Source organism: Anguilla rostrata, chromosome 5, assembly GCF_018555375.3.
Source record: "Anguilla rostrata isolate EN2019 chromosome 5, ASM1855537v3, whole genome shotgun sequence".
Classification (NCBI taxonomy): Eukaryota; Metazoa; Chordata; class Actinopteri; order Anguilliformes; family Anguillidae; genus Anguilla; species Anguilla rostrata.
In genome coordinates this window covers 59228032-59255958 of record NC_057937.1, presented here as the reverse complement: position 1 = coordinate 59255958, position 27927 = coordinate 59228032, and the positions used below count along the sequence as shown (strand labels likewise).

The following is a 27927-nucleotide window of genomic DNA, read 5'->3' as shown; positions in this document are numbered from 1 at the left end:
TTGTCTAGGTTACTTGCCTAGCAAACGTCTGGAAAATACCATCATTAGACACGTAGCGCCCTCCAGCGGTTACGTTTCCTGGACGTTGTTTGGGACCGTTAGAGACGCATCAGTCGAAATGCTATGTGCGCTCACAAATTCAGAGAAATCCCTTACGCTTTCCCCCAAGCAAACATGGTTAGGAGTTTGAGATGTTGGAGTGCGCCTCTCACTGGCGATTTACTGAAGATTCGCAGAAAGTTGTGGGTGTCCTGGCGCCATTTCGGATCTAACGAAGACTGGTCCTTTTAGCTCTAGAAGATTAGGGAAATCTAGGAACCAACATGGAAGCAAAGATCTTTGGCTAACCAAAGTTATCAGCAAGGAGCGTCTATTGGTATCCAGGAAGTGAGCTCACAAGTGGTTCGTGTGGGTCTGTTTCTGTGGTCGAAAAAAGCCGAGGTCCTCCCAAAAAACTTCTGCACAAAAAAGGTGGACCAACGCGAAAACAGTTTTGGGGCAGTCAACAAGAAGCTGATACAGATTATTGTGCAATGTCGGAGGCTCTGTACCTGAACACCATACTTTTCGTTGCAGTTTGTCCAAGGTGCTATTGTTCTTAAACATAAAATAGACGGAAGGACAAATACTTGCCAAACAAATGGATTAAAGTAAAAAAAAAAAAAAAAAAAAATAAAAAAAATGGAGAGAGCAGCTGAGAGTGGGGTGAGGAGGTTGGCGCTAGCAAATTCTGAAATCTTGCTTTGTTTTTCGATACACTGCATCTAGCAAGATAGCTTGTTAAAATCCTAAATAACTTCAAGAGGGCGGTAAGTTGTATTTTTAAGCTATATTTTATTTGAAAGACCGTTTTCTCTCGGGGGGGGATTGGTAACTAGTTGTTACTAGACAAATGTGTTGCTATGCGGTTAGCTTAAGTGGCACGATAGCTAGCTAGCTAGTCTACGTTAGCTAAAGTTAACTAAAATGTATTTGAGTCGTGATAAATCCTTCGGGATGTGAAGTAATTTATACTATTAGTCTAAGTGATGTCGTGAAACGCAAGCTGTGCGCTCACAAAAACGTAGTCTACAACATTGAAAAAAGAAATGACTGAACAAGAGTTTGGAATATTTTGTAATATGGCCTAAGTTTTCATGTTAATGTCATAATTGGAAGGACAAGAGTCAATGTCGTTGCTAGCCAACTACCACAGATAACGACATCTAACGTTAGCCCGCTAACTTGACACGGCCTTGCTAAAGTAAAGATAGCGTTAGCTAGCTGCTAGCTGGATAGGCTTCCAGGAAAGTTTTTGGACATGGTCAGGCCATGAGTCGTAGTTGGCCAATTGAAATGTTTTAGTGTATTTTAAGTGGCGACTAATTATTTGCTTGCGGGTTAGCCAGCGAAACATCGTGTAAGTTTTTTTCAGCTAGCTAGACAGACTAGACTCTAGCTAACTGTAAAAATACATAAGATAGAGTATCGTTATAATAGCGTTACCGTTACACCGTTAAAGGTCATATCAGTCGCAAGTTGCTGTAACTAACATAGCTAGCGAGCTGTATTTTTCAAAGAACCAGTGATTTGCACTCTAGTCTAGTGTATTTATAAAAATAGATTCGTATGGTCTAGCTAACCTGTTTACATGCGATCCGGCGTTAGACTAACTTTTTGCTAGGTAGTTAAATTGAAGAAGGGGTTAATGTAGTCTACATTCTCTCTAACTTGTTAACGGCTACTTGCTAGCGCTTGCTACCCGTCTTTGATAAAGGAACACTGAACGTGAGAATTTTAAGTAACAACTTGAAAGTAAGGCTATAAGTTGATGATAGATTTCTGTATTTGTCTGCTAGTAATATAGACAGTTTCATTATATGAAAGCCATTGTTGCTAACGCGTCGTCAAGAGTCAAAACGGTTAACAATATCCAATAGTAGGTCGTATTGCATGTCACGCTACAGCTACGCAGCTATGTAGCCTTCGCTCCGTCCTTTGATGTTGTAGTAACGCAGATCGCTAACACAATGTGACATGTTAGCAAATTTCCATGCACTTTTCGAAGTGAATTCATTAGCTTGCCAATACATGCAGCGTATTGCGCACTCTCTCTCTTTCTGGCGTACCCACACCCTCTACAATGTTTAAGAAAGGTTTGCTAGTTGTATGTCCTCACGTGCCAAACGAGTTTTATAAAACAGCCACTACCCCCGTTACTTTTTTTTCCAATTGCAGAACCCGCTCACTGTAAACGACGCAAAATCACGTTGCAGATGGATTTCTTCTTGCCTATCTGTGTCGATGACTCTTTTGCTCAAGTGAAACGTGTCTTTCGTTCGGCGCTACAGGTGGTTTGGGCGATGTAGAACTTGTGGCAACGGCCTTTTATGTGCGTAGTTGTTGCTTGTCCCGTTGACCAAAATAACAGATGGTAACCAATTGTACTTTTATTTTCAGGATTTTTTCTTTTTGTTGCCAGTTTTAGCAGCTTGTTGCCACTCTTACATTAGGAATTGGAACTTAGCTTGTTGCTTTGCAAGCGACTTGGGGAAGACCGAAGTTGGTTTGGGTTTTTTTTTGGGGGGGGCGCGGCCCAGATGCAGTGACCTCATGCCGTGCGGGCGATGAAGATGCTCTGCGACGCTGGGGGGGCAGGATCGTGACATGATGGGGTGCGGGAGGAGCAAGGTTCTCCCCGAGCCGCCCTCGGAAGTCCAGCTGGACCTGGTCAAGAAGGTGGAGCCCCAGGCCGGACAGGCCGCCGACCCCTACAGGCACTTCATCCGGGAGGGGGCCAGCGGCGGGGGCAAGGCGGGCGGCGGCGGCGGCGGCGAGAAGACCGGCTCGCCCTCCCCCCACCAGTCCCAGGGCCCCCCCGGCGGCCCGCCGGACCCGTCCGACCCGCGGCGGAGCAAGGCGGCCAAGTACCGGGCCAAGTTCGACCCGCGCGTGACCGCCAAGTACGACATCAAGGCGCTGATCGGCCGCGGAAGCTTCAGCCGGGTGGTGCGGGTGGAGCACAAGAGCACGCGGCAGCCGTACGCCATCAAGATGATCGAGACGCGCTGCCAGGAGGGCCGCGAGGTGTGCGAGTCGGAGCTGGGCGTGCTGCGGCGCGTGCGCCACGCCAACATCATCCAGCTGATCGAGGTGTTCGAGACGGCCGAGCGCGTGTACATGGTGATGGAGCTGGCCACCGGCGGCGAGCTCTTCGACCGCATCATCGCCCGCGGCTCCTTCACGGAGCGCGACGCCACGCGCGTCCTGCAGATGGTGCTGGACGGCGTGAAGTACCTGCACACGCTGGGCATCACGCACCGCGACCTCAAGCCCGAGAACCTGCTGTACTACCACCCGGGCGCCGACTCCAAGATCATGATCACCGACTTCGGCCTGGCCAGCACCCGTCGCCGGGGCAACGAGTGCCTGATGAAGACCACCTGCGGCACGCCCGAGTACATCGCGCCCGAGATCCTGGTGCGCAAGCCCTACACCAACGCCGTGGACATGTGGGCGCTGGGCGTCATCTCCTACATCCTGCTCAGCGGCACCATGCCCTTCGAGGACGAGAACCGCACGCGCCTCTACCGCCAGATCCTCAAGGGGAAGTACAGCTTCTCAGGGGAGGTGAGTGCCCCTGTGTCCCCCCGCTCTCTCCCTCTCTCTCTCTCTCGCTCTCTATCTCTCTTTCTCTCTTTCTCTCTCTCTCTCTCTCTCTCTCTCTCTCTCTCTCTCTCACTCTTTCTCTCTCTCTCTAAGGTAGTTGGGGAAGGTTCGGTGTTTCAGTGAAGGAACATCAAAAAGTCTTTCTTGCTCTTTTGCACAGTCTCTCTCTCTGTTAATCTCTCTCACTCTCTCTCTGTCTCCCTCTCTTTTTCTCTGTCTCTCTCTCCCCCGCTTTCTCTCTCACTCACTCCCTCTCATACTCTCTCACTCTCTGTCCCCCTCTCTCTCTCTCTCTCTTCTGTTCGCTCTCTTTGTTTCCATTTCTTCTCCTCTTCTCTTGTCTGTTTGACTTTATTTTCTTAAACTGCTGACGCACCCCAGGACTCCCCCCTTCTTCCAGGCCGGGTATACGCAGAAAAGCAGCTGTTTTTAGTTGCTCTTTTTTTTTTCTTTTTCTTCTTTTTCTTCTCTTTATTCCCAGGGAAGCAAAAAATATTTAAAAATCTTAGCTTTCAAATGTTCATTTGATTTTTAGCGTGCAGTTAGTTCACTTATTCACACCGGATTAAATACATTTTTTTGTCTAACTGCTGAAGTCGGGTATGAGATTTAATTTTTTGAAATAGGTTCCCCTGAGCTGTGAGACTTTTCTGTGTTTGTGCACAGCGGGGGGGAGGTGGGGGGGTGGGGGGGGGCAGGGATGTGTAATTTGAGAGGTCTTTGGGTGTACTGTTTGTGTGCGTGCGTGTATGTGCGTGCGTGTGTGGGTGTGTCGGTGTATGTGTGTGTGTGTGTGGCTGTATGTGTGTGTGTGTGCGTGTGTTTGGAGCTGTGTGTGTGTTGCTGTATGTGTGTGCGTGCGCACGTGTGTGTGTGTGTGTGTGTGTGTGTGTGTCAGTGTGTGTTTTTATTTTCACTGGAAAATAATTAAAGCCAAGGTTCTGGAAAACAGAAGTGCCGCGTATTCCCAGATTCCCAGGGAAGCCCCCTGTAAGCGTTCCGGTTGGCCATTTCCCGCACTCTGGCGGGCGGTCGGTCGGAGAGCGCGTGCACGGTTGCCATGGCGACAGACGAGTAGAGTTCAGGACCTCTGTGTCACGCCGTTTCCCCTCGCCGTGACCCTGCCTCGGCCCAGAAGCGGCTACGGCGGCGGCAGGGTGTTTGTCCAGCCGTTATCTGCGCGCCGCAGGTATTTGCTGACGCACATTGACCCCCCTTTTGAATGGGAGAAGCGCGCGCGGCGTCACGCCCGGGTTGCTGAGGGACACCGTCGCGCTGGTTAGCGGCGGCGGCGGCAGTGGCGGCTAAGGGTGGCCGCCGCCCCAGGCCGAACACGGGCCTGCGTTTCTCACGTCCGTGGAATCAGGATTGGAGAGAAGGCTGGACAGACTGGAATAAGGACCACACCTGCGCCTCTTCCTCAAACGGGGGGCTGCTGTTTGTGGGGTTCTGAAGGGGGGGAGGGGGGTGATCTGCGTTTTTGCTCTGCTGAAATATCGCCCTGCTCCCGGGCTGTCACACGGACCCGGGGGCTCATCAGGAGTGATGGCTCCCGTCCCGCAGTGGCAGGTTACCTTGATTAAAACGCAGTTTAAAAAAATAAAAAAATAAAAAAAGAAGAGAAAAAAAAAATTTGTTTTATGCGCAGTAATATATGCATGCCTGTTCAGGATCTGTGTGTGAGTGTGTATATGTGTGTGTGTGTGCATGCAAGTGGTGTGTGTGTGTGTGTGTGTGTGTGTGTGTGTGTGTGTCCGTGTGAGTGCGTGTGTCTGTGTGTGTGTGGCTATATATGTGTGTGTGTGTGCGCGTGTGTGACAGTATGTGTGTCTGAGTGAGTATGTGTGTGTGTGCCTGTGCCTGTGCCTGTGTGTGGGGGTTGGTGGGGTGCACTGGCATGCTGAAGATTGTGTCGTTTGATTTAGCTGAGGCTGATGGACTCAGATGTGATGGATGCTAAACCATGAAAAGTAATTTTGTGTCTAAAAAAATCTTGTTTGCTCATGATAATATGCATACATATTTTTAACCACTGCTTGGATAATAAATTAAAAAAAAACATGAAATTGTAGAGGATTATGGTAGTCCACTTTATAGTGGTTGAACGCACAAGTTACCTTCTCTGGCCTGAATCTGGTGGGTCTAATTCTGGATACCTTTTATTTTTTCTATTTTTATTAATACGCCTGGGATTCAGTCGTAATATTTTATCAAATCAGGTGTGTGGGGTGGTGGGGGGGGGGGGGGGTAATAAAGACCAACATGCATTATCTGGTTTTATATTTTACATGAATCTGCCAGTGACTGACGTAAATCTGATTTGTGGAAACCACCAACTGTTGTATCTGTGGTTAAATGCAGAAAATAAAGTTTATCCAGTGCATGATACTTTAAAAGTAGAAATTTCTGTTTGTCTGTACGAGATTGAGTTAAATGTAAACATGTAATTGGCACTGGAAAGAGAAGTAATTGTTCACAAGAGGCAACATATAGGGTACAGAGTAAATATAATTGGTCCTAAGATGGAGCCCTGGGGAACCCTGAGAACAAATGCCAGAGATTGTGCCAGACACATTGTCAGCATCAGAGACTGAAAAATCCCACCATATTCTGTAATATATTTTTAATTAGAATTTCATATCCATATAACCCATATTACACTTTTTAATAGTGGTATTATGATCATTTTCTTTATTAACTTCTGAAGTACTTTGAGCTACAGTGTGTTGTAATGCTGTTTCTAAAGACAAAGTTTATTTCTTCATAGTGAAATTCTTGCATGGAAGCTGTGGCTGGCTGAACTGAGCCAGCATGTTTTGTTTTGTTCTATAGCTGCGTGTATTTGTTCTGTATTTAAAAAAGGTGTTTTTCCGTGGGTTGTCTGTGGCCTCAGAAGTAGGGTATTCAAATGATCGAACATGGTATTTTTGCTAAATACAACTCTGGAAAAAATTAAGAGACCACCCAATATTTCTTTTGAAGAAGAATCAGAATCACTCCACCAAATTGTTATGGTTAAACCCTTCCTAAGGAAGACATAGTTAGTTTTATTATTTATTTATGGATATAAACTTGTTTAGTTTGTATTATTCAGTGTGAAACAACTGTGCATGACCAGTTGTAATTTCCTGTAAATAAATGTTCCGAATGACAATATTTTAGTTGGTCCGCAGTTCTTGAAAGAATATAGGAAGTTGAATTTCACACAGACACATACCCATAAACCGTGAGACTTAAGATTTGATGTGGCCTCTTCATATTTTCCAGCAATGTTTTTTGATTTGCTGCAGAGAAGTCCATGTTCAACTCAAACCCTTTTCAGCAGGAACATTGATATTGATTATTCTATTGTGTAGCTCTTAGTGTTTATTTTCATGAATTCATGGGAAGAAATAAAATGTGCTAAATATGCTGAAGCTTTTTCTTAGATTTTTATTTTATTAATGCTGATTCCAGTAACAGACTATTGATCTTACGCTTGAATAATATTTGCATAATCAAATGTTCAGTCACCTGTAATCAGGAGCAGTTAGGGAGGAATCTCATTTCTGAAATTGTCTATTAAATTAAAAAAAGGTTGCGAATGAAAAATCGTTGGGTATAACAGACTTGATTTCCCTCTGGACGCGGGATTTATGTGCAGGAGAGAAACGACTGTGTCTGCGTGTTTTTTTTTTTTTTTTTTTTTAAACATAACTTTATTCCCCCCTCCCCCCACGCAGACTGGAAGTAATCTAGCCCGTGTGCCATCCGCGTGAATGTAATTTATCTGAGGGCTGTGAGTGAATCCTGCGTGTGGGGGGGGGGGGGGGACCTGTTTTTCACTGTATTACAACACCGAGTACAGCAGGTCACATGATCGTAGTGTCAGGGCTGCTGGTACGTTGCGAGAGCGATTTGCGTTCTTTTACATCACACGCTTGTCTGTGTTTAGTGTGTCCTTTTATCCACGGCGACATGCATAGATTGCAATTTTGCATACAGTTCGTGCAAATGAACTGTATGCAAAATTGCAATCCATGCGTGGTTCAGATTGCGTACCTTGCTTAGGGGCACTGTGGGGACTTGATCCCACAACCTTTGATTTAGAAACCCAGTTCCCTAGCCACTGTACTACAATGCTTGGAGCGACCCATTTTTTTTTTTTTTTTGGGCTGCCATCGTGCCAGCTGAGATGGTGGCGGCACTTCAAGACGACAAAAAAAGAAAAAAAAGCTTTTGGCTTCTTTTTAATCTTCCTTTCGTTCTTTAGTCCGTCCAAACGGGGCAGGGCAATAGAACCCCTGACGTCTCAGCCGAAGACGTTTTCAGGTGGATTTCGGTGGATTCACGCCCGGTCCGTTTCGTTTTAATCCGTTGTCTAAAAAGTGATCGATTTATCTCCATTCCACGTCTCTGCCATTGTGTGTGAGGGAATAGGGGGTTAAAACCAATCAGTGGAATGCCTGTACTTTTAATGCACATCAACACAATTGTAATGTGTGTGATCTGCAGTCAAAAATAAATTCTTTTCTTAAACCACCCCCCACCCCCGACACACACAAACCCCAGAGCCAGAGGAGGAAGCATGCGCCCCCGACACACACAAACCCCAGAGCCAGAGGAGGAAGCATGATTTTGACTTGTCGCAGGGAGGCTCTTTTTGAATGACCTTCAAGGTGCCTGAAAGGCCGGGATTGTGATTGGATGGAAATTGTGGTGTATTGTGATGTCACCGAGCTCATGACAGTCTTTCACTTTGATTGCATTTGTTGGTGACAGCAGTGGAGTGGTGTTCTGTCCACACCTAAATAATTGTCCCCCCCCCATCCCCATTATTCAAATGATGCATTCTGGGTAACCCCCCATGTTGTCACTGGCGACTGTTGCTGTGGCTCCACAGGGCATGGAGATTATCCAGGCTTTGAGTACGGCAGTGTTCTACTTGAACATGCATTTTTGAAGACCCCATTTTGGGTTTCTCTTTGCTGGTAACCGTCTGGTATTCAGTTTGACTAGTCACGTACCCGCTCGCCGTACCTAGGGGGCAGCGCTGAGCTCAGCTCAGCTGAAAATCGTTAGCCGCACGGCTGTTTGGGCAGCGCATCTCCAATTAGCCGAGGAGCTCGCGCTATCGCCTCACAGTGTTGAGCTCGTTAGAGCCCAATTAATCTCGCCACCTGACTCGACATTAAAAACACCTGGTTTCACTCGCACTCAAAATTGAAATTAACGACGGTTTGGTCGGTGTGCCGTAGGCAAGGGAAATCGCAGGTAAACAAACTGCAACGCGCCGCAAAGCTGATGGCATGTAATTGATTTTTTGGCGCATTTTAAGTGAGGAAAGTTTGTTAATATTCATACAGGGAGGGAAGTTCATTAAGTGTTCCTGTTGAATGCATTCAGCACTGTGAATGTTTTCTTGCTAAACTTCATGTCTTTGGGTCCTAATGTACTGTGAAACAGTTTGCCAAGAGTTTGGTTGGATGTACTGTACGCTTGCTCTGATTGGTCGTACAGTATAATGCAGGCCTTTTAACAGCCTACATACGCTTGCTCTGATTGGTTGTACAGTATAATGCAGGCCATGTGACAGCCAGCATACGCTTGCTCTGATTGGTTGTACAGTATAATGCAGGCCATGTGACAGCCTGCATACGCTTGCTCTGATTGGTCGCACAGTATAATGCAGGCCATGTGACAGCCTGCATAGGCTTGCTCTGATTGGTCGCACAGTATAATGCAGGCCATGTGACAGCCAGCATACGCTTGCTCTGATTGGTCGCACAGTATAACGCAGGCCATGTGACAGCCTGCATAGGCTTGCTCTGATTGGTCGCACAGTATAACGCAGGCCATGTGACAGCCTGCATAGGCTTGCTCTGATTGGTCGCACAGTATAATGCAGGCCATGTGACAGCCAGCATACGCTTGCTCTGATTGGTTGCACAGTATAACGCAGGCCATGTGACAGCCTGCATAGGCTTGCTCTGATTGGTTGCACAGTATAACGCAGGCCATGTGACAGCCTGCATAGGCTTGCTCTGATTGGTCGCACAGTATAACGCAGGCCATGTGACAGCCTGCATAGGCTTGCTCTGATTGGTCGCACAGTATAACGCAGGCCATGTGACAGCCTGCATAGGCTTGCTCTGATTGGTCGCACAGTAGAATGCAGGCCATGTGACAGCCATCCCATCGCTGGGTTTCATTTCAAGGCTGTTTTGCACGTGCCCTCGAGCAAGAAGGAAGGCCTGAACCTCTTCAGTAAAGAGCCTCATTTATAAATGCATAATATGTAAAAGGCATGTGGCTTTGTCACCCTGATTGCATGCATTGAGCAGAAAATATAGGGTCAGGGCTATGCTGTTGTCATGGGAACGGAGTTGAGGGCCATGTTCTCTGTCCCTCAGTGACCTGGGATTGGTGGCAGTGGTCGGCTGGTTTTTGTGTGTGCGCTGCAGCACTGGTCAGAATCACTGCACATGCATGATCAGCAGGTGTTCAGGTGTGTTGGTTTTACAGGAACATCGTATACTGGTGTGTTGGGTTTACAAGTACATCGAGTATTGCAGGATGTTGGAATTTACCATGGGGTTGGGGGGGAATTGGGGGGGGGGGGGCAGTGTGGGGGTGGGGGACGTTTATTTGAACTTTCAACTCATAGTTTGCTAAGGATAGCATATATTTCAAGTTCAGCAAGTAATAGTCACACTGATACATTAGCATGTATACTTTAGCTGTGTCAGTCTCTCTCCCCCTCTCTTTCCTCTTACGCAAACACACACACGTGCACGTACACACGTGCGCACACAGGCACATGCAGATACACGCACACACACGCTGGCAGCGGGTCGCAGGGACGGAGGCTTGGTACGCTGCCGCACTTGGTGTGTGTGCGTGTGTGCGTGTGTGCGTGTGTGCGTGTGTGTGTGTGTGTGTGTGTGTGTGAGAGAGAGGCCTCCTGGCTGCTGGCGGAGGCTGGGGCCTGTGTGTGTTTTGGCCTGACCGGCCGCGTCTCCCGCCTTCCCAGTCCCGCCAGGCCCAGTTCACGTGGCGGCGAGCCCTGTACAGACAGCGCTGCTCCAGACATGCGCCCTTCCTCTTCCCAAGGTCACCGGGTCACCAGGAAGGTCAAGTAAAAAAAAAAAAAGACAAAAAAAACTGTGTTCATTAAAACAAAAGAGCAGCTGCACATTTTAACACCTGCATAGGCGCACTCAGGAACGTATGGGTTTTCTGAACGCGCTGCATTTTGCACGTTTTCATTCACTGGGAGCTTTTGTGCAAAGAAACTTGCAAGAAAGGTCATTGCAAGGTCGTTAAGGGCGCACTAATAAACAAGGGGGAGTGTACGTGCCTGTGCAGAGGGAGTGCTGTCTGTAATTAGAGCGAAGCTGGCCGGACTCTAAAGGAAATCGTGGCTTAAATGCAGGAATCCTTGACACAGAGCTCTTGTACCAATCAATACGGCGGCAAATCAAAAGGAATTGGGAACTGAGTAAGCGGATAAAGTCTCCAGGCTGCCCGGGTGTGTTGTAGGATCTGAGGGGAGCCGTAACTGCCTGTGTCATTTTGAAAAAGAGGAGAAGAATGATGGTGAAAAATAGTGATCTTCAGAAGAACAGCACTGTGCATTATTTGATTGGCACTTGGTGGAAGGCGCGGTCTTGTTTGTAGCTGTAGCGCAGGGCTCTACGCTAACGTTTTTCCCAAGGAGCACATGTGCTCCTAAGTTGAAAAATTTAGGAGCGCCCTAATGCGCCCTCAATTCGTAGATGTGCCCCTAAATTATTTTCCAAGTTAGCACACATTGATTCTCAGGAGCAAATGCTCCTAAAATGGGAGCTCTGTAGAGCTCTGTAGCAGCACTAAAGCTGTGTAGTTTCTGTCTCATTCAGCTCATTCTGTACACAGCGGTGGTCATGTGACCAGCAGAGCATTATATATGTCAACATTATCGCATCATCCTCTCAGTTAGGCTGTGATTCATTCATCAGAACATTGTCACCATTAATTTCACAGCCGGTCTTGAATATTAATAAAGAAAAAGCAAGAGACATTATTTAACCCAGACACCGGTCGTTGGCAAGGGCTTAGTGGTGCCGTAATTCAGGGCGAACACTTTACGAATGCTGTTAAGATTATTGCGTTTAATTGACGACACATTAATATAAAGTGTGGTAAGAAGGGCTGGAGCAGGAGTTGTGGTTGTGGGCTCGATTGAATAGTTATGTGGAAATGTAGACAGCCACAGAGGGGAGGGGAGGCGTGCATTTTCCAGTAAAATTGTGAAATGTCAGGCCCAGAAACTCCCCTTTAGGATACCATCTCCTACTGATCTGGGCATTGTGATGTCACAGCCGTCTCTCACCAGGATTGTGATGTCCCGTCTGCTCTGCACTCGGCATTGGAGTCAGTTGGCTGTGCTCTGGCCATTGTGATGTCACAGTCTGGCTTTCTGCTCTTGGGGGTATTGTGATGTCACAGTTTGGCTTTGTGCTCTCTGGGCCATTGTGATGTCACAGTCTGGCTTTCTGCTCTCGGGGGTATTGTGATGTCACAGTTTGGCTTTGTGCTCTCTGGGCCATTGTGATGTCACAGTCTGGCTTTCTGCTCTCGGGGGTATTGTGATGTCACAGTTTGGCTTTGTGCTCTCTGGGCCATTGTGATGTCACAGTCTGGCTTTCTGCTCTTGGGGGTATTGTGATGTCACGGCCCAGCTTCCTGGCAGGGCTGTCCATTCTCCTTTCCTCACAATGCGGCTGTGCTGCAGTGAGTCAGAACCCGGCAGACTCCCAGACTCATTAAACCCCCACAGCCTCGGCCTTTGTCCTCTGCAGCTCGGCGTGGTTGGGGGGGGGGTTGTTTTGTGTCTCCTTCACATTCAGGCAGTCAGGCCAACCGCTATCTCCCTGGTGTGCATTTGGGGTGAGCCACAAAGCAGTGGCATTTCGACATCTTCCAAACGTCTTTATCGCTCTCTCCCTCCCCCCTCTATCTCTCTCTCTCTCTCTCTCCCGCCTTTCCCTCCCCTTGATCTTGTGTGTCAGTGACCTTCTCTCTGTCTGTCCACTCTGGGTTATCTGTGTAATTCAGCAGCTATCTCCCTCTGCTGGACGCAGTTGGTACTGCATGGTTTTGGTTAAGTAAATCTGGCTTCTCACTGTTGCCCTGAAGCAGTTCAAACACCCGCATTGTGTCCCACACAGTAATGCATGAGTCTTAACTGACAATGGATGAGTTGTGTGCGGTCGAAATGGAACCGCTTCTCCTCTATTTCATAGGACTGTGCAGTATTTAAAAACTTCTAAGTTTAATAAACCGTTAACACTGGTGGATATGCGCTTGTTGTTTTACCCCAGATGGTCTTGAAATTTGCATGCATATAAAAATGTAAAAATACACTGAAATCAGAGACGTGTAACATTTAAAGCTGTGGCTGTTTCAGCACTGAGGCTCTGCTGCCCTCTGCTGGTAGTGTGATGTCATAACCAGCAGAAGCCGATGTGCTCCCATAATGCAGCTCTCTCAGTGGTGAAATGGGGACACATTTTTACTGTCTGAATGTGTGCGTGTGAGCTTCGTTTTCTTCCCACGAGCTCTTCCTAATTTAACCATGTAGCTTTTATATGGGGCTGCACCATTTGGTTGTTCATTTTAGAATTATGTGAATTAATCTACAGCAGTACGTTCTTGGTACGCTGTGGTAGTGCATTAACACAAAACTAATTGCAGCAACAAGAATAGGAAGTGAAGAGCCGGAAACAGCCTGGAACCCATTAATGAGTGTGATTGTAGGCATCATTAAGCATGTTTTCGCACACACTTCGGGCCTAACTTCTATTACTTAAGAGCAGCATACCTGTGTCATACTCCCTAAAAGCACTGTACTCCACTGGGTTTCAGTTAGCAATCAGATACTGACTGCTTCTATAGGAGCAGCAGTTCTGAGCAACTGCCTCTTTATTAGTGTGTGTGTGCAGCGCCTGGTTTGAGTTGCACTGCAGTGATTGATTCTCCTGGTGGACTGGTTTTCACGCAGGGTTGCATTGCCCTGTTGGTGACCTGCTGCATGGAACTAAATGTGTTTCTGAAATCCAGACTGTTGACCCCCCCCCCAAAAATGGTTGTTTATTTCCAATGTTTATGTGGTAATGGTTGATTATTGCACATCGCAGTAGTGTTGTGAGTAACTGCAGAGTAACTGATCCTCCCCCCCCCCCGCAGCCCTGGCCCAACGTGTCCAACCTGGCGAAGGACTTCATCGAGCGCGTGCTGACGGTGGACCCCGCCGCGCGGCTGAGCGCGGGGCAGGCGCTCAAGCACCCCTGGATCGTCAGCATGGCCGCCTCCTCGTCTATGAAGAACCTGCACCGCTCCATCTCCCAGAACCTCCTGAAGAGGGCGTCCTCGCGCTGCCACAGCACCAAGTCGGCGCAGTCCACCCGCTCCAGCCGCTCCACCAAGTCCAACAAGTCGCGGCGTGCCCGCGAGCGCGAGCTGCGGGAGCTCAACCGCCGCTACCAGCAGCAGTACAACGGCTAGCGCCGCTAACGCCGCTGACGGACCCGCACCGCCCCCTCCTCCTCCTCCTCCTCCTCCTCCTCGCCCAGGCCACAGAGACCGCAAAAACACACGTCCTCTCTTTCTTTTTCCAAGCTACTCTTCTCTTTGTCTCTCTCTCTCTTTCTTTGTGCGTTCGTGTTCCTTTATTTATTTATTGCCTGTGTTGTCCTTGTCGTTGTGTGTTTTTAAAACATTTTTATTCTTTTTCCTCTGAAAGCTAGCATCATCACGTGAAGCCTTAAGGCTGGAAGGATCTGTTGAACAGAATTCTGGGAAGTGAAGTTTTTTTTTTTGGTTGGTTTTTTTTATTTTACTTGAGTGTTAAGAAGACGGTTAAAATGAAGGGTCTGTTGAAGGAATCTTTTGTGTATGCTATCTACGTCCTTGCTGTGAAATTGTACGGTAAAAGAAGAGCAGATGTTTGTGAAGGGTAAGCAATAATAAGCATTAAAAATGCATTTCAGTTTAAGTTAAATTGGTACAGTTCACCGAAACCTCAGTGTGTTCATGGTGGCCAAATTTTAATTAAAATCATTCAGTTTCCATGCTGTCTAAATCCCATGGGAAGGGAAGGGAAGGGAAGGGAGGGGAAGGGTTTCTTCTGTAATGCCCGCTGTTTTGTAGTGATCGTCTTCCCTTCGCAGAGCGATCTCCAGCAGTTCCTTAACCTCTCATCCCTGCCTGAGAGTTACGGTCCGAAAGCGAGTCCTCCGTTTGAGTGACAGGCCGTGTTCTGCGGTTCCATTGCTCCGCCCACAGACCTCTCGAGGGTTCGCCCGTCTGAGCAGTGGGCGGAGCTTGCGGCCGGGGTCCCGGTGGTTCCCGGGCGCCCGCGCTCGCAATCCACCTCAACCGTTTGCCTCTCGACCTCTGACCTCTGACACAGTATTTACTTCCTGTGCGCACTGAAACAAAATGGCCTCCTTGTGCCCCGGGTACGGCCCTGTCTGACTCATCCACCCACTCTAGGACTTGCTTATAAAACCACGTGCACTGGTCCTCAGTACACTCCTGTGTAATACAGGGAGCTCTGTTATTTATGCCTGGCCTCTAGGTTGTTCTTGCAGTCGACTTCATCTGGACAGAGCCTGGCAGTCATGTGCAACAGTTGTAGCTGTGGGTAATGCAAGGGAAACGCAGTTGTATTACACAGTGCTGAGTCAGCCTGAATTGGTTCCTGCTCTACAGTGGAAAAAGGGGTTTTAGTGAGCCAGCCTGGTTCCAGCTCTACAGTGGAAAAAGGATATTAGTGAGCCAGCCTGGTTCCAGCTCTACAGTGGAAAAGGGATATTAGTGAGCCAGTCTGGTTCCAGCTCTACAGTGGAAAAGGGATATTAGTGAGCCAGTCTGGTTCCAGCTCTACAGTGGAAAAGGGGTATTAGTGAGCCAGCCTGGTTCCAGCTCTACAGTGGAAAAGGGGTATTAGTGAGCCAGCCTGGTTCCAGCTCTACAGTGGAAAAGGGGTATTAGTGAGCCAGCCTGGTTCCAGCTCTACAGTGGAAAAGGGATATTAGTGAGCCAGCCTGGTTCCAGCTCTACAGTAGATAAGGGGCATCAGTGAGCCAGCCTGGTTCCAGCTCTACAGTGGAAAAGGGGTATTAGTGAGCCAGCCTGGTTCCAGCTCTACAGTGGAAAAGGGCTATTAGTGAGCCAGCCTGGTTCCAGCTCTACAGTGGAAAAGGTGTATTCGTGAGCCAGCCTGGTTCCAGCTCTACAGTGGAAAAGGGCTATTAGTGAGCCGGCCTGGTTCCAGCTCTACAGTGGAAAAGGTGTATTCGTGAGCCAGCCTGGTTCCAGCTCTACAGTGGAAAAGGGGTATTAGTGAGCCAGCCTGGTTCCAGCTCTACAGTGGAAAAGGGGTATTAGTGAGCCAGCCTGGTTCCAGCTCTACAGTGGAAAAGGGGTATTAGTGAGCCAGCCTGGTTCCAGCTCTACAGTGGAAAAGGGGTATTAGTGAGCCAGCCTGGTTCCAGCTCTACAGTGGAAAAGGGGTATTAGTGAGCCAGCCTGGTTCCAGCCCTGTTGTGGAAAAGGGTTGTGATTGAAAAAATGTAAGGAAAATGAAAATGAAAGCCTGTGCAGTGACCCTATCAAATCAGACTAAATCTGATTGGTTGCTCTTCTGGCCGATTCCCCTCCCACCCATTCAGCGAACGCAGAGTGGCAGCTACATCCCAAACTCTGTTGCTGGGGGGGACAAAGTGTCTGCAGGTGTTTCTGGTTTCCTTTCAATCAGCAGCCCATTTAGGGCTGGGGAAATTAGGTCTGGGGACTCATTAGCCAATCAGAACGAGGTCTTGGGACTCATTAGCCAATCAGTGGCTTACATTATATGGTGAAAGTAAGTGAAAAGTGGCAGGTGATCCCCCAGGGTGCAGGTGGAGGTCCCTGCTTTAGTGGCTGTGCACTGTTCCAGGGTGCAGGTGGAGGTCCCTGCTCCAGGGTGCTGGTGGAGGTCCCTGCTTTAGTGGCTGTGCACTGTTCCAGGGTGCAGGTGGAGGCCCCTGCTTTAGTGGCTGTGCACTGTTCCAGGGTGCAGGTGGAGGTCCCTGCTCCAGGGTGCAGGTGGAGGTCCCTGCTCCAGGATGCAGGTGGAGGCCCCTGCTTTAGTGGCTATGCACTGTTCCAGGGTGCAGGTGGAGGTCCCTGCTCCAGGATGCAGGTGGAGGCCCCTGCTTTAGTGGCTATGCACTGTTCCAGGGTGCAGGTGGAGGTCCCTGCTCCAGGATGCAGGTGGAGGTCCCTGCTCCAGGATGCAGGTGGAGGCCCCTGCTTTAGTGGCTATGCACTGTTCCAGGGTGCAGGTGGAGGTCCCTGCTCCAGGATGCAGGTGGAGGCCCCTGCTTTAGTGGCTATGCACTGTTCCAGGGTGCAGGTCGAGGTCCCTGCTCCAGGGTGCAGGTGGAGGTCCCTGCTCCAGGGTGCTGGTGGAGGTCCCTGCTTTAGTGGTTGTGCACTGTTCCAGGGTGCAGGTGGAGGTCCCTGCTCCAGGGTGCTGGTGGAGGTCCCTGCTTTAGTGGCTATGCACTGTTCCAGGGTGCAGGTCGAGGTCCCTGCTCCAGGGTGCAGGTGGAGGTCCCTGCTCCAGGGTGCTGGTGGAGGTCCCTGCTTTAGTGGTTGTGCACTGTTCCAGGGTGCAGGTGGAGGTCCCTGCTCCAGGGTGCTGGTGGAGGTCCCTGCTTTAGTGGTTGTGCACCGTTCCAGGGTGCAGGTGGAGGTCTCTGCTTTAGTGGCTGTGCAGTGTTCCAGGGTGCAGGTGGAGGTCCCTGCTCCAGGGTGCTGGTGGAGGTCCCTGCTCCAGTGTGCAGGTGGAGGTCTCTGCTTTAGTGGTTGTGCACTGTTCCAGGGTGCAGGTGGAGGTCCCTGCTCCAGGGTGCAGGTGGAGGTCCCTGCTCCAGGCTGCTGGTGGAGGTCCCTGCTCCAGGGTGCAGGTGGAGGTCCCTGCTTCAGTGGCTGTGCAGTGTTCAGAAGGTGCTGGAAGAGGTTGGGAGGGCAGGACTTCAGTTGAAAATGCCAGTACTCTGTACTTAAGCAGTAAGAGTGCCCCTAACTGCTCTGTGTAAGCTGAGGATGGTGGCCCTGTTTTTTGTGTTTGTTTCTTTTTTCTGGAAGGAACGTGCACAAATCAAACTTGTGCACTGCTGTGATGTGCATCACTCTTGTCCCAGAAGAAAAGAAAAAGAATAGTTTAAATTTTTTACTCTCCAGTATTATGTTGACTGTGACCTTCTAGCCTTTGAATGAAGAATTGTGTTTATGAACTGATTTTATTTTTCCATTGCCGTGCAGCTATTCAACCCTGATTTTTGTTTTTGAGTGCACTAGTTTTCACTAAAACTTATCATAAATGTTAGCATGCCTTTTTAGGCAACTTCTAAATGCACGCAGTGTTCAATACGTGTGTTTAATGAAGGCACTAAACCCCCCCCCCCCCCCCCAAAAAAAAATTAATAAATAAATAAACACTAAATGCAAAGCATTTGACGAGTAACAGGTACAGCACACTGACAGAGCTGTGCATTGTGGGAATTGTATGCATCGTGGGTCATAAAGCTAAAGTAAACAAAAAGTATTTGTGCCTTTAATGGCATCCATTGCTGGTTTCATGTCAAGTATGTTTTCTTTTTCCCACGGTGCACAGGAACTGGTGCCGTGGGCTATGCATAGCAAATTGTGGTCACTCACTCACTCACTCACGGACGACCTTTGAGGGACGTTTTGTGGGACACATGCGCAGGTGGTGCTTCGTTTAGTAGGACGCATGCGCAGGTGGTGCCAGCTAAAACGTGTCTGCGGAAGTGAGTTGCGCCTTGGGTCTGGACGGTTCCGTGCTTGTTTCTTTTTAAAAAAAAAAGAAATGGTCAGTTCTGTTTTTACTTTTTTAAAATTGAGATTTTTAAACACATTTCTTAAGGGAATTAAAGCTGGTAGATTTTCTACGGGACAAGCGTCCTAAATCACACGATTGGCAGAACACACTTCAGCCAAACGTTTTTGAAGGAAAGGGGACGCTTCTTTTCTTGTGAATCCTGTCTTTTTTTTTCTTTAAAAAAAAAAAAAAAAAAAAGCTTTTCTGTTCAGTTCTGAATTGAGATGTGAATTGTTCTTCTTTTTGAATACTGGAATAGCTGAAGAGCACAGGCTAGCTGTCGGCCATCTTGCCATCTTTAAGCTGCATTTTGAGCGGGCAGAGGGGAAAGGCCGGTGCAGTCCCAGGGGAGGGGTTTCCTCTATCTAACCACACAGCCAGAGACGTTCTGATTGGTCTGCGGTGGCGTTGTAATTCGCATCTGACCCTAGCACTTTTGAAGTGACCTGTGGAGTAGAGTTAATGATTGGTTTTATTATTATTGTTATTATTATTATTATTACTATTATTATTGTTTTTTTTTTTGTTTTGTTTTTTTTTGTTTTTCAAACAGTGTTTATTTCATTACATTTGTTATTTTACACCAGTGAGCTCTGTCTATCCCAAATAGCCTAATTTTTCAGTGGTCACGCAGTGGTCATGAATGCAACCTTTTTTTTTGTCCTTTTGCAAAAATGTTTGTATTCCATGTTTGTAAGTTTTCCCATGTTTTGTCATGTCTGTTTTTACCAGATCTACTTCCGTCGATTCTTATTCTGATGTGGAGAAGGCTGGTACTAGGCATCAGCACACTGATGAAATGAGTAGAACTGAGTGATTTCCTGGGGGGGAATTGAATACCCCCCATTTTCAGTTTAACTGTGACCTAATTTTTGCATTATGCAGCCCAACACTCATGTTCTAATCATCTAAATTCCTTTACTGATCTGGAGGAGACCAAATTGAAGATCGTGTTTGCTTTATTCTTTTCTTTCAATCCATTTACAGTTTTTTTTTTTTTTTTTCATCCCCCCGCCCCCGCTCCTCAAATATGAATTTCCAGTGGAGTCTCTCTGAGGCACTGCTGTGAGATTCCTGGACTATACACATGCCAACATGGTACATCCCCTCCTCCTCTTGAGACCGATACTCTGATTGAGACCGATACTCTGATTGAGACCGATACTCTGAGATCGATACTCCGATTGAGACCAATACTCTGCGGCCGATACTCTGAACGTACCTGATTGAGACCGATACTCTGAGACGATACTCTGATTGAGACCGATACTCTGAGATCGATACTCTGATTGAGACTGATACTCTGAGATCGATACTCCGATTGAGACCGACTCTCCTACTGAGACCGATACTTCAATTGAGACCGATACTCTGAGACTGATCCGATACTCTGATTGAGACCAATACTCTGTCCCCCCCCCTCCCCCCCCCCATGCTTAAGGCGAGTGCCTTCACTTGTGGAGCCAATCAGGGCTCGGTACGGATAGTTCCATGTTCATTCAGGAAATTTGATTCGTGAACTGGGAAAAAAAATGGCCGTGATGTTCTACAGGGGATTTTTCAATTAATTGAATTGCGGTTTATTTCCTGAACTCAAATGGACTTAACCCCCCCCCCCCCCCCACCACCACCACCACCATCTCCAGCCCCCACCAACCCCCAACCGTGGCGCCTTTGCGCTTTATATTCCTAAATTTGTTTAACCTTAATAATTCCGCTTTGTAATGATGACCATCAGCGATATTTCGGGAGAACACTCCGTTCTTAAAGGGACTAAAGGGAGCCTCGGCGTGCTCCTGGTTTTTGTTTTTTTTTTAAGAGGAAAACCCGTTTAAGTGTGCGTAGGACTGAAAGGAGCAAATTGAGCCGAAGTTGTCTTAGCTTTTTCTTTTTCTTCGAGAAACACTGTGCCAGATCACTAAATGACAGAATGAGTTCAAAGGCATTTCGCTGTGAGTACATCCATTTTGTTTTTAATAAGCGTGTACTCTGGATTTGTTACATTTCACACCTGTATAGTGTATTACAAAAAGATGATGTACAAGTCAAAACCAGCACTGTTTCCCCAACAGACTTTTTTTAATAACGTGTTTGTATCTGATGTATTTTAAATGTTTTTGTCTGTGTGTTTATAATGGAGGTTAATGAATAGATTTTTTTAATTTACTTTTTTTTTTTTATGATGAACTGGTTCAGTCTTAGTTTTGTGTAAACGCGTGCCTACGAAATAAACCCTATAACGTGTCATTGTCGTCTTTGCGGTTTGCTTCTGTGAAAGGCTGCCCTGTAATACGCTCCAAACATGTCTGGAACTTTTAAACTTTTTTTTAAATGCTTAAAATTTCCACAGAACAACCTTTAGTATCTCCAGAACGGCTGTAAGAAAACAGATACACTTGTGGGGACAACTTTATGAGGAACAGTCCCTGATTAATCAGAACAAAGGTACGATGTAACGCTTGCTGTGGCATTTAATCCAGTTCTTCTATCAGACATCTTGGCTTCTCCAGCCTTTGGTCTGGCTTTGGTTCCTCTGCGATGTTTTGATTGGCGGGCTCCAGACTGTCTGGTTTGATTGACGGGTGCCTGTCGGCGACTCTGTAGAACAGCTCTGCGGGTTCTGGGTCCTGGTCCAGGACGGGTTTGGGTTTGGGTTTGGGGTCGTGGCGGCTCTCTCGGACGAGCGGCCTCTCGGCTGGGGGGTCCTCCGCCTCGTCCGATTCGCTCTCGTCGCTGGTGCCGGAGATCACCTCAATTTTCGGTCGGAACATGTCCTGGGGAAAAAAAAAACAAACCAATTCGAACAATTCGGGCTTACGGAATTGATTTGGGTGAAGAGCTTACGAAGACTTTTTTAGGCATTAAACTGCCGTTTAGTTTAGTTTACGACTTCAGTGACCGTGAGAAGCAGCCACAGAAACCGTCGCCTCGTTTGGGGTATTTACCTGAGAGGTGAAGAAGTCCATTCCGTGGGGGTCCTCGGGGTCGACCTCCTCCAAATCGGGAAGGTCCTGTGATGGGAAAAGAGCCTGTGACGGGGATCTGAGGCCAGCCAATGGAAACCTCTCTGGAAACTGCACCAGCATGGCGTGGTACAGCTTAAGCACGCAGCACTTCTGCAGTAACAGGGGCTTTAGGGAATGCGTGTGCATTGGCTGAGATCAGACATGAGTTCTACAGTGATGTACATATTCTGGAGTGAAGCTTGTAATTGTAATTCAGAGTCATTGTAATTGTGCTGTAATTGTAGTTCAGAGTGTGCAGTGGTACTTTACTGAGGCGTGTGCTGCTGCCGCAGAAGGAACTCACATTGATGCACAGCTGGCAGTATTCGTCCACTTGAATGGTCTCTATCTGGTCTGCGTTCTCCAGCTCTGTGACCAGGGAACCTTGAGTAGCCATCTGTGTCTGCTGCTCTGTGATTGGCTGGGCTTCCTCAGTGACCTTCATCTGTGTCTGCAGGTCACTGATTGGCTGGGCTTCCTCAGTGGCCTTCATCTCTGTCTGCTGCTCTGTGATTGGCTCCTCAGTGACGTTTATCTGTGTCTGCATGTCTGTGATTGGCTGGTCTTCCTCAGTGGCCTTCATCTCTGTCTGCTGCTCTGTGATTGGCTCCTCGGTGACCTTTATCTGTGTCTGCAGCTCTGTGATTGGCCGGGCTTCCTCTGTGGGCTTTATCTGTGTCTGCTGCTCTGTGATTGGCATCTCCGTGACCTTTATCTGTGTCTGCAGGTCACTGATTGGCTGAGGTTCTGTGGTGGCCAATGACTGAGTGTGCTTCTCTGAGGAAGAAAATAAATGGTGAAGATGTCACTGCACTTTGTTGAACTAGTGCTACTTAACTGTAAGCCCAGGGGCCAGTTGTGGACTGCCACAGATACCTACATCCCCGATGAATGATTTTGCAGGAATGTTGTATCATCACTGCCTGTGTGTTTGTGTTCAAGTGAGAGTGAGACATGTGCAAGAGTTTGTATGCATTTTTCTGTGTATGTGTGTGTGTGTGTACGTGTATCTGTACCTGTCTGCATGTGAGTTGTGTTTTGTATGTGTGTGTATGCATGTATGCTGTGTGTGTATGAGGTGAATGTGTGTGTGTGTGTGTATACATGTATCTGTTCCTGTCTGCATGTGAGTTGTGTTTTGTATGTGTGTGTATGCATGTATGCTGTGTGTGTATGAGGTGAGTGTGTGTGTGTGTGTGTGTGTGTATACATGTATCTGTTCCTGTCTGCATGTGAGTTGTGTTTTGTATGTGTGTATGAGGTGTGTGTGTGTGTGTGTGTGTGTGTGTGTGTGTGTGTGTGTGTGTGTGTGTGTGTGTGTGTGTGTGTGTGTGTGTGTGTGTGTACTCTGTACCGGTCTCCTGCTCCTCCCTCAGTCTGCGTCTCTCCATGGCTTTCTCCCGGATGGCTCTCAGCCCGTCCAGGCTGTCCTGGATCTTCTGCCTCTCGCGCGTCTCCCACATCCCCCACTCCGTCCTCTCCGCCTCCAGCCCTCCGCTGGCCCAGGCCTCAGCACACGCCCTGCGCCACACGCACGTCAAGAGCTTCACCCCAACTGCCCCCCAAACACCACTGCCACCTACTGCCCCCCAAACACCAGTGCCACCTACTGCCCCCCAAACACCACTGCCAAACACTGCCACCTACTGCCCCCCAAACATCACCAAACACTGCCACCAGCTGCCCCACAAACACCACCAAACACTGCCACCTACTGCCCCCCAAACACCGCTGCCAAACATCACCAAACACTGCCACCAGCTGCCCCACAAACACCACCAAACACTGCCACATACTGCCCCTCAAACACTTCCACCAACTGCCCCACAAACACCACCATTAAACATCATCAAACACTGCCTACTGCTGCCACCAAACACCATCACTAAACACTGCCTACTGCTGCCACCACAAGCCCCAAAACACCATCAGGAGGGTAGATCTTCAGGAACAGGCCTGGGCAGCCCCGGTGCAGACTCCGGCCTGTCCGTGACCCGTGCTATTGGGCTGTGGTGTGGGCCGCTGTGACAGACGCTCAGGTGAGCCCTCCTCCTTCACCTGTCCTTGGGAAACACGGGTCTGTCGTCCAGGTAGGTCAGCAGCCTCAGGCGCACGATCAGCGTCTTCCTGTAGTTGGGGATGTTCCTGGTGACCTCGTTCCCCATCAGGTTCAGCACTCGCTGTGAGCAGAGAATCGGAACATCCGCCATTTCAGGGACACGTGCAAGGAAGTGTTCACGCCAGGGAACTGAAGGGCCAATCAGACAGGGAGGGCTATGACACATTATGGCCTGTGATGTCATCTGTGTGGGGGTGCGGATACAGAAACCGGCCAACTGATGTCATCTGTGTGCGTGTGTGTGTGTGTGTGGGGCGTGGGGGGTAGACAAACAGGCCTACCAGTTCGGGCATGGCCTCCAGGACGGTGAGCACGTCTGGGTCGCTCAGTTTGTTGTGGGACAGGTCCAGGACGCTGATTTTGGCACAGAGTGCCAGGTGGGCGATGTCCTGCGCCGTCTCCAGCTTGTTGTGAGCAACCTGCAGAGTGCTGAGCTCAGGTAGGCATGCTGGGAATGAGCGAGGAGAGAGACGGTGTGTGTGTGTGTGTGTGTGTGTGTGTGTGAGAGAGTGTCATGAGCCCAAACTCACACAGGTCACACAAACTCACACAGATCACAGAAACTCACACAGGTTACACACAAATTCAGGTCACACACGTACTCACACAGGTTACACACAAATTCAGGTCACACACGTACTCACACAGGTTACACACAAACTCACACAGGTTACACACAAACTCACACAGGTTACACACAAACTCACACAGGTCACACACAAACTCACACAGGTTACACAAACTCACACAGGTTACACACAAACTCACACAGGTCACACACAAACTCACACAGGTCACACAAACTTAGGAAACCCATCTCTGCACCAGTATCACTCTCAAGGTTTTAAAATAACAAGCTGCCTGAAAGAAAACCAATCGATACACAAAAAAGCCAGACATAGATATTACAAAACCAGAACCAACTCTTTTCCAACTGAGATTCATACACCCATACAGCAAAACATCACAGAGCGCCCTTTTCATTAAACTGTTTTTGGAAAATCCGAAATTTAGGGAGGGGATTTCTTTTCTGTCTCCTTTACAGCATCACATTTCCAAACACGCCGCGGGTGGGTCAGTCAAAGTGGCTGAAGCACGGGGGGAAAAATGTAAATTGCCATTCCAAAGCCTGCGGATAATTGCTCTGATTACTTCAAGGCAGCTCTCTGTAATCTGAAAGGTCTCAAATTTGCTTGCCGAAAACGGGCCCAAACCCCGGTCGGCAGCAACAGCTACGGGGAGAAGGACATGCCTTCCTCATTACGAGCGGGACCCGAATGGAGGGTGTGGACGGACCAATAAGAAAACCAAAAAAAAAAAGAAGCCCTTGAGTCTGCGTTGGCCGTGCACCTACATATGTTTTCAATGACCCTGATGTAGTTGTTGCAGAGGTTGAGGGTGCAGAGCTTGCTCAGGGTCTCCAGGTTCTCCAGCCGGCGGATCAGGTTCTGGTGCAGGAACAGGCAGCGCAGCTCCGTCTGGGCCTGCAGGTTCTGGATCCGCTGCAGCCCGTTGCACTCCAGCCACAGGCACTTCAGGCCCTTGTACTCCTCCAGGTTCTCTATGGTGGAGAACCCTGTGGGACGGGCGGAACACACACACACACACACACACATAAACACACACACACACACACACACACACAGTTTAACACACTTGTGACGCACTTCAGGCCCTTGTACTCCTCCAGGTTCTCTATGGTGGAGAACCCTGTGGGACAGGCGGAACACACACACACACACACACACACACAGTTTAACACACTCGTGACGCACTTCAGGCCCTTGTACTCCTCCAGGTTCTCTATGGCGGAGAACCCTGTGGGACGGGAGGGGTGGAACACACACACACACACAGTTTAACACACTCGTGACGCACTTCAGGCCCTTGTACTCCTCCAGGTTCTCTATGGTGGAGAACCCTGTGGGACAGGCGAAACACACACACACACACACAGTTTAACACACTCGTGACGCACTTCAGGCCCTTGTACTCCTCCAGGTTCTCTATGGTGGAGAACCCTGTGGGACGGGCGGAACACACACACACACACACACACACACACACATGGTTTAACACTCGTGTCACTTCAGCTTGGCTCCTGTCAGGGCGGTTGGGTCAAGTCTGCACATTAAATTGTACATTATTATTATTATTCTTTGCCCTTCACAACTTGTTTTTTTTTTTTTTTTTTTGCCCAAGTGCCACATCAGAAGGTGATAAGATTTGATAACATTTGATAGGATGTGAATGTCGTGCATGACAGCGCTCTAAATGCACTTTCAGTTGCATGACTGAGTAGATGACTCAGTTTGTGCACAGGTAAAGCCCAGGTGTGCTCCTGTCTCAGGGTAAAAGTGTGGCCGTAACTGCATGTACTGCTGTTACATTTTTCTCTAATGTTTCACTCAGGCTGACAAACCCTTTGCCAGCGAGTTGCATTTCCAGTTCTTTACTGACAGCCCTCATATTTGGTTTCAATTGTGGCGCCAGAAATTCAACCGTGGCGATCCAGTACATTCACTCACAACTGTGGAACTCCTGTGATGTGGCAGTGGAGATGGACAGTACCTTTGTAATGCAGGTACAGCACATCATTCAGGTGTGGGGTGACGTACAGCTTGTTCTGCTTGCAGTGATTCCTCAAGAACTCCTTTGTGATTCTGTGCGAGGAATTAAAACACGATTCTGTATTTTAAAGCCTGAACTGCGTGTGCTTTCACCAACAATGCAAGAGAGGCAGTGGGGAAACAATTCAGGGCTGAATAGGGTAGAAAAAAAACAATCTTCATCCAAACAAGCATTTGACAGTATTCAGCACACGGAAGGGAAGCATTTCTGTTAAGCGGAGCGATAGATTTGTGTGTGGCCCACAGTCCCATCAGTGCACAGACGGTGTGATCAACTTTACCTTGGGCCAGAGTCCTTCTCTTTCTTGTCCAGTTGGGGTGGCTGGGTGTTACCGTTCACCTCGTCTGGGTTTTTGACTTCTTTCCCCTCCCCTGTGGTAGCGTCCCCTCCCGTTTCGTGCGTTTCCTCGTTAGCTGGCAGGACGTCCTCGGCTGAGAAGGGCAAAAGAGTTGCTGGTTAAGATCTGAGAATAACTTCCTGGCGCCTGAGACGTTAGTTTTCAGCGGACAAATATGACGCAGATCCACTGAACGGCATCAGTCCAGGCTGATGCATCCATACGCTCTCAAAAAAAGTTACAAACACGTGTAACTGGGGTGGTATCCTATAGGCACACATTCATATATCCCTTTTTTGTTCTTATTTGTTCCTTAAAGAACAAAAATGTACCTCCACTGTACCCTAAGAGTGTATTACTGCAGTAGTGTCAAACTATAATGTATAGCTATTGTAACAGTAACTTGGTGGCACATTGGTAAGCTTATCCTCAAGTATGTTTAAAACCATTTCGACTATCTAGCTCACTTTAACAAACTGAAGTAACTTAATTTAAGGTAACTTAAGGTAGCTCACACTTCCTTAAATATCGTCCCGGCCAAGATGAGGTCAGCTTTCGACGTTCCATTACGTTTCTCGCTGTTCTACTAAGTTTCAACACAGAACTTAAGCGGTTCTGTGAGTTTTTACCCAGTGTGTCCGGCGTCGGGACCTGGAGCGTCTCGGCATTGTCAGTTTGCTGCACGAAAACCTCCTCCAGTTCTCCTACTGTCAGCTCTTCCGAATCACACTCCTTTGGATGCATTCTTGGAATTACACTAATTTCACAAACACCCGAATTAGAGTCACAAAGATTGGCAAACCATGGAGATAATAATGTTAATTAAATTCAAGTAAACGATTTGTGTGAATAGCTGATTGCTAGTAGCTAAGTTAGCTGACGTTAACGATAACTTGGATCAAGTTAGTCTAGCTAGACTACATAACGTTAATCAACGTCCAACTAGCTGAACGTTACAGCAGTCAAACTAATTTACAACAATTATTTAGTTTTACCTTTCTGTAGAATGGAACAAGCTATCTAGATTTGTATATAAGCCATATTTTAATTTAATATTTAAATACTACTCTTTCGCTAGGTAAGATTAAGCATAGACTATCAGCTTTTACCTTTCAAGTATCCTGTAACGCGTTTTCGCGTTACCATAGAAACAACGGAACATCATATGTTTGGTCAAAGCAGGCGTCTATCATTTTGTTTACGCTGGGTTTTATTTTAGCCCTTTATAATTGGCTACTGTTCTGTTATTTCAATAACGTCTACTTCTATT

General features: G+C 48.0%; 2 protein-coding genes across 16 annotated transcripts; one reads left to right on the top strand and one right to left on the bottom strand.

Annotated features, from left to right (window-relative positions):
• On the top strand, positions 1 to 20810 carry pskh1 (protein serine kinase H1). 11 transcript variants are annotated; one of them, XR_010330281.1, is made up of 5 exons: positions 1 to 809; positions 2440 to 3609; positions 13858 to 16580; positions 16697 to 16741; positions 17130 to 20810. XR_010330281.1 is itself a non-coding variant. In XM_064337438.1 (3 exons), exons 2-3 carry the CDS (start codon positions 2647 to 2649, stop codon positions 14173 to 14175), a joined length of 1281 nt encoding a protein of 426 aa, XP_064193508.1. In that variant the 5' UTR covers positions 1 to 809; positions 2440 to 2646; the 3' UTR covers positions 14176 to 20810. The 11 variants fall into 11 exon arrangements, 1 of the variants encoding a protein (XP_064193508.1); XR_010330280.1 differs by having other exon boundaries at positions 16794 to 20810; XR_010330278.1 differs by having other exon boundaries at positions 13858 to 16625; positions 16794 to 20810.
• Positions 20366 to 27865, bottom strand: dnaaf1 (dynein axonemal assembly factor 1). Of its 5 annotated transcripts, none has more exons than XM_064337436.1 (12): positions 27767 to 27865; positions 27173 to 27414; positions 26601 to 26751; positions 26261 to 26352; positions 25044 to 25265; positions 23971 to 24137; positions 23629 to 23750; positions 22925 to 23091; positions 22100 to 22347; positions 21875 to 22009; positions 21511 to 21576; positions 20366 to 21339 (listed from the first exon to the last, which is right to left on the bottom strand). In XM_064337436.1, exons 1-12 carry the CDS (start codon positions 27820 to 27822, stop codon positions 21037 to 21039), a joined length of 1971 nt encoding a protein of 656 aa, XP_064193506.1. In that variant the 5' UTR covers positions 27823 to 27865; the 3' UTR covers positions 20366 to 21036. The 5 variants fall into 5 exon arrangements, with proteins under 5 accessions (XP_064193506.1, XP_064193504.1, XP_064193503.1 ...); XM_064337434.1 differs by having other exon boundaries at positions 21875 to 22220; positions 22269 to 22347; XM_064337433.1 differs by having other exon boundaries at positions 21875 to 22347.
• Positions 27866 to 27927: the final 62 nt, after the last annotated feature.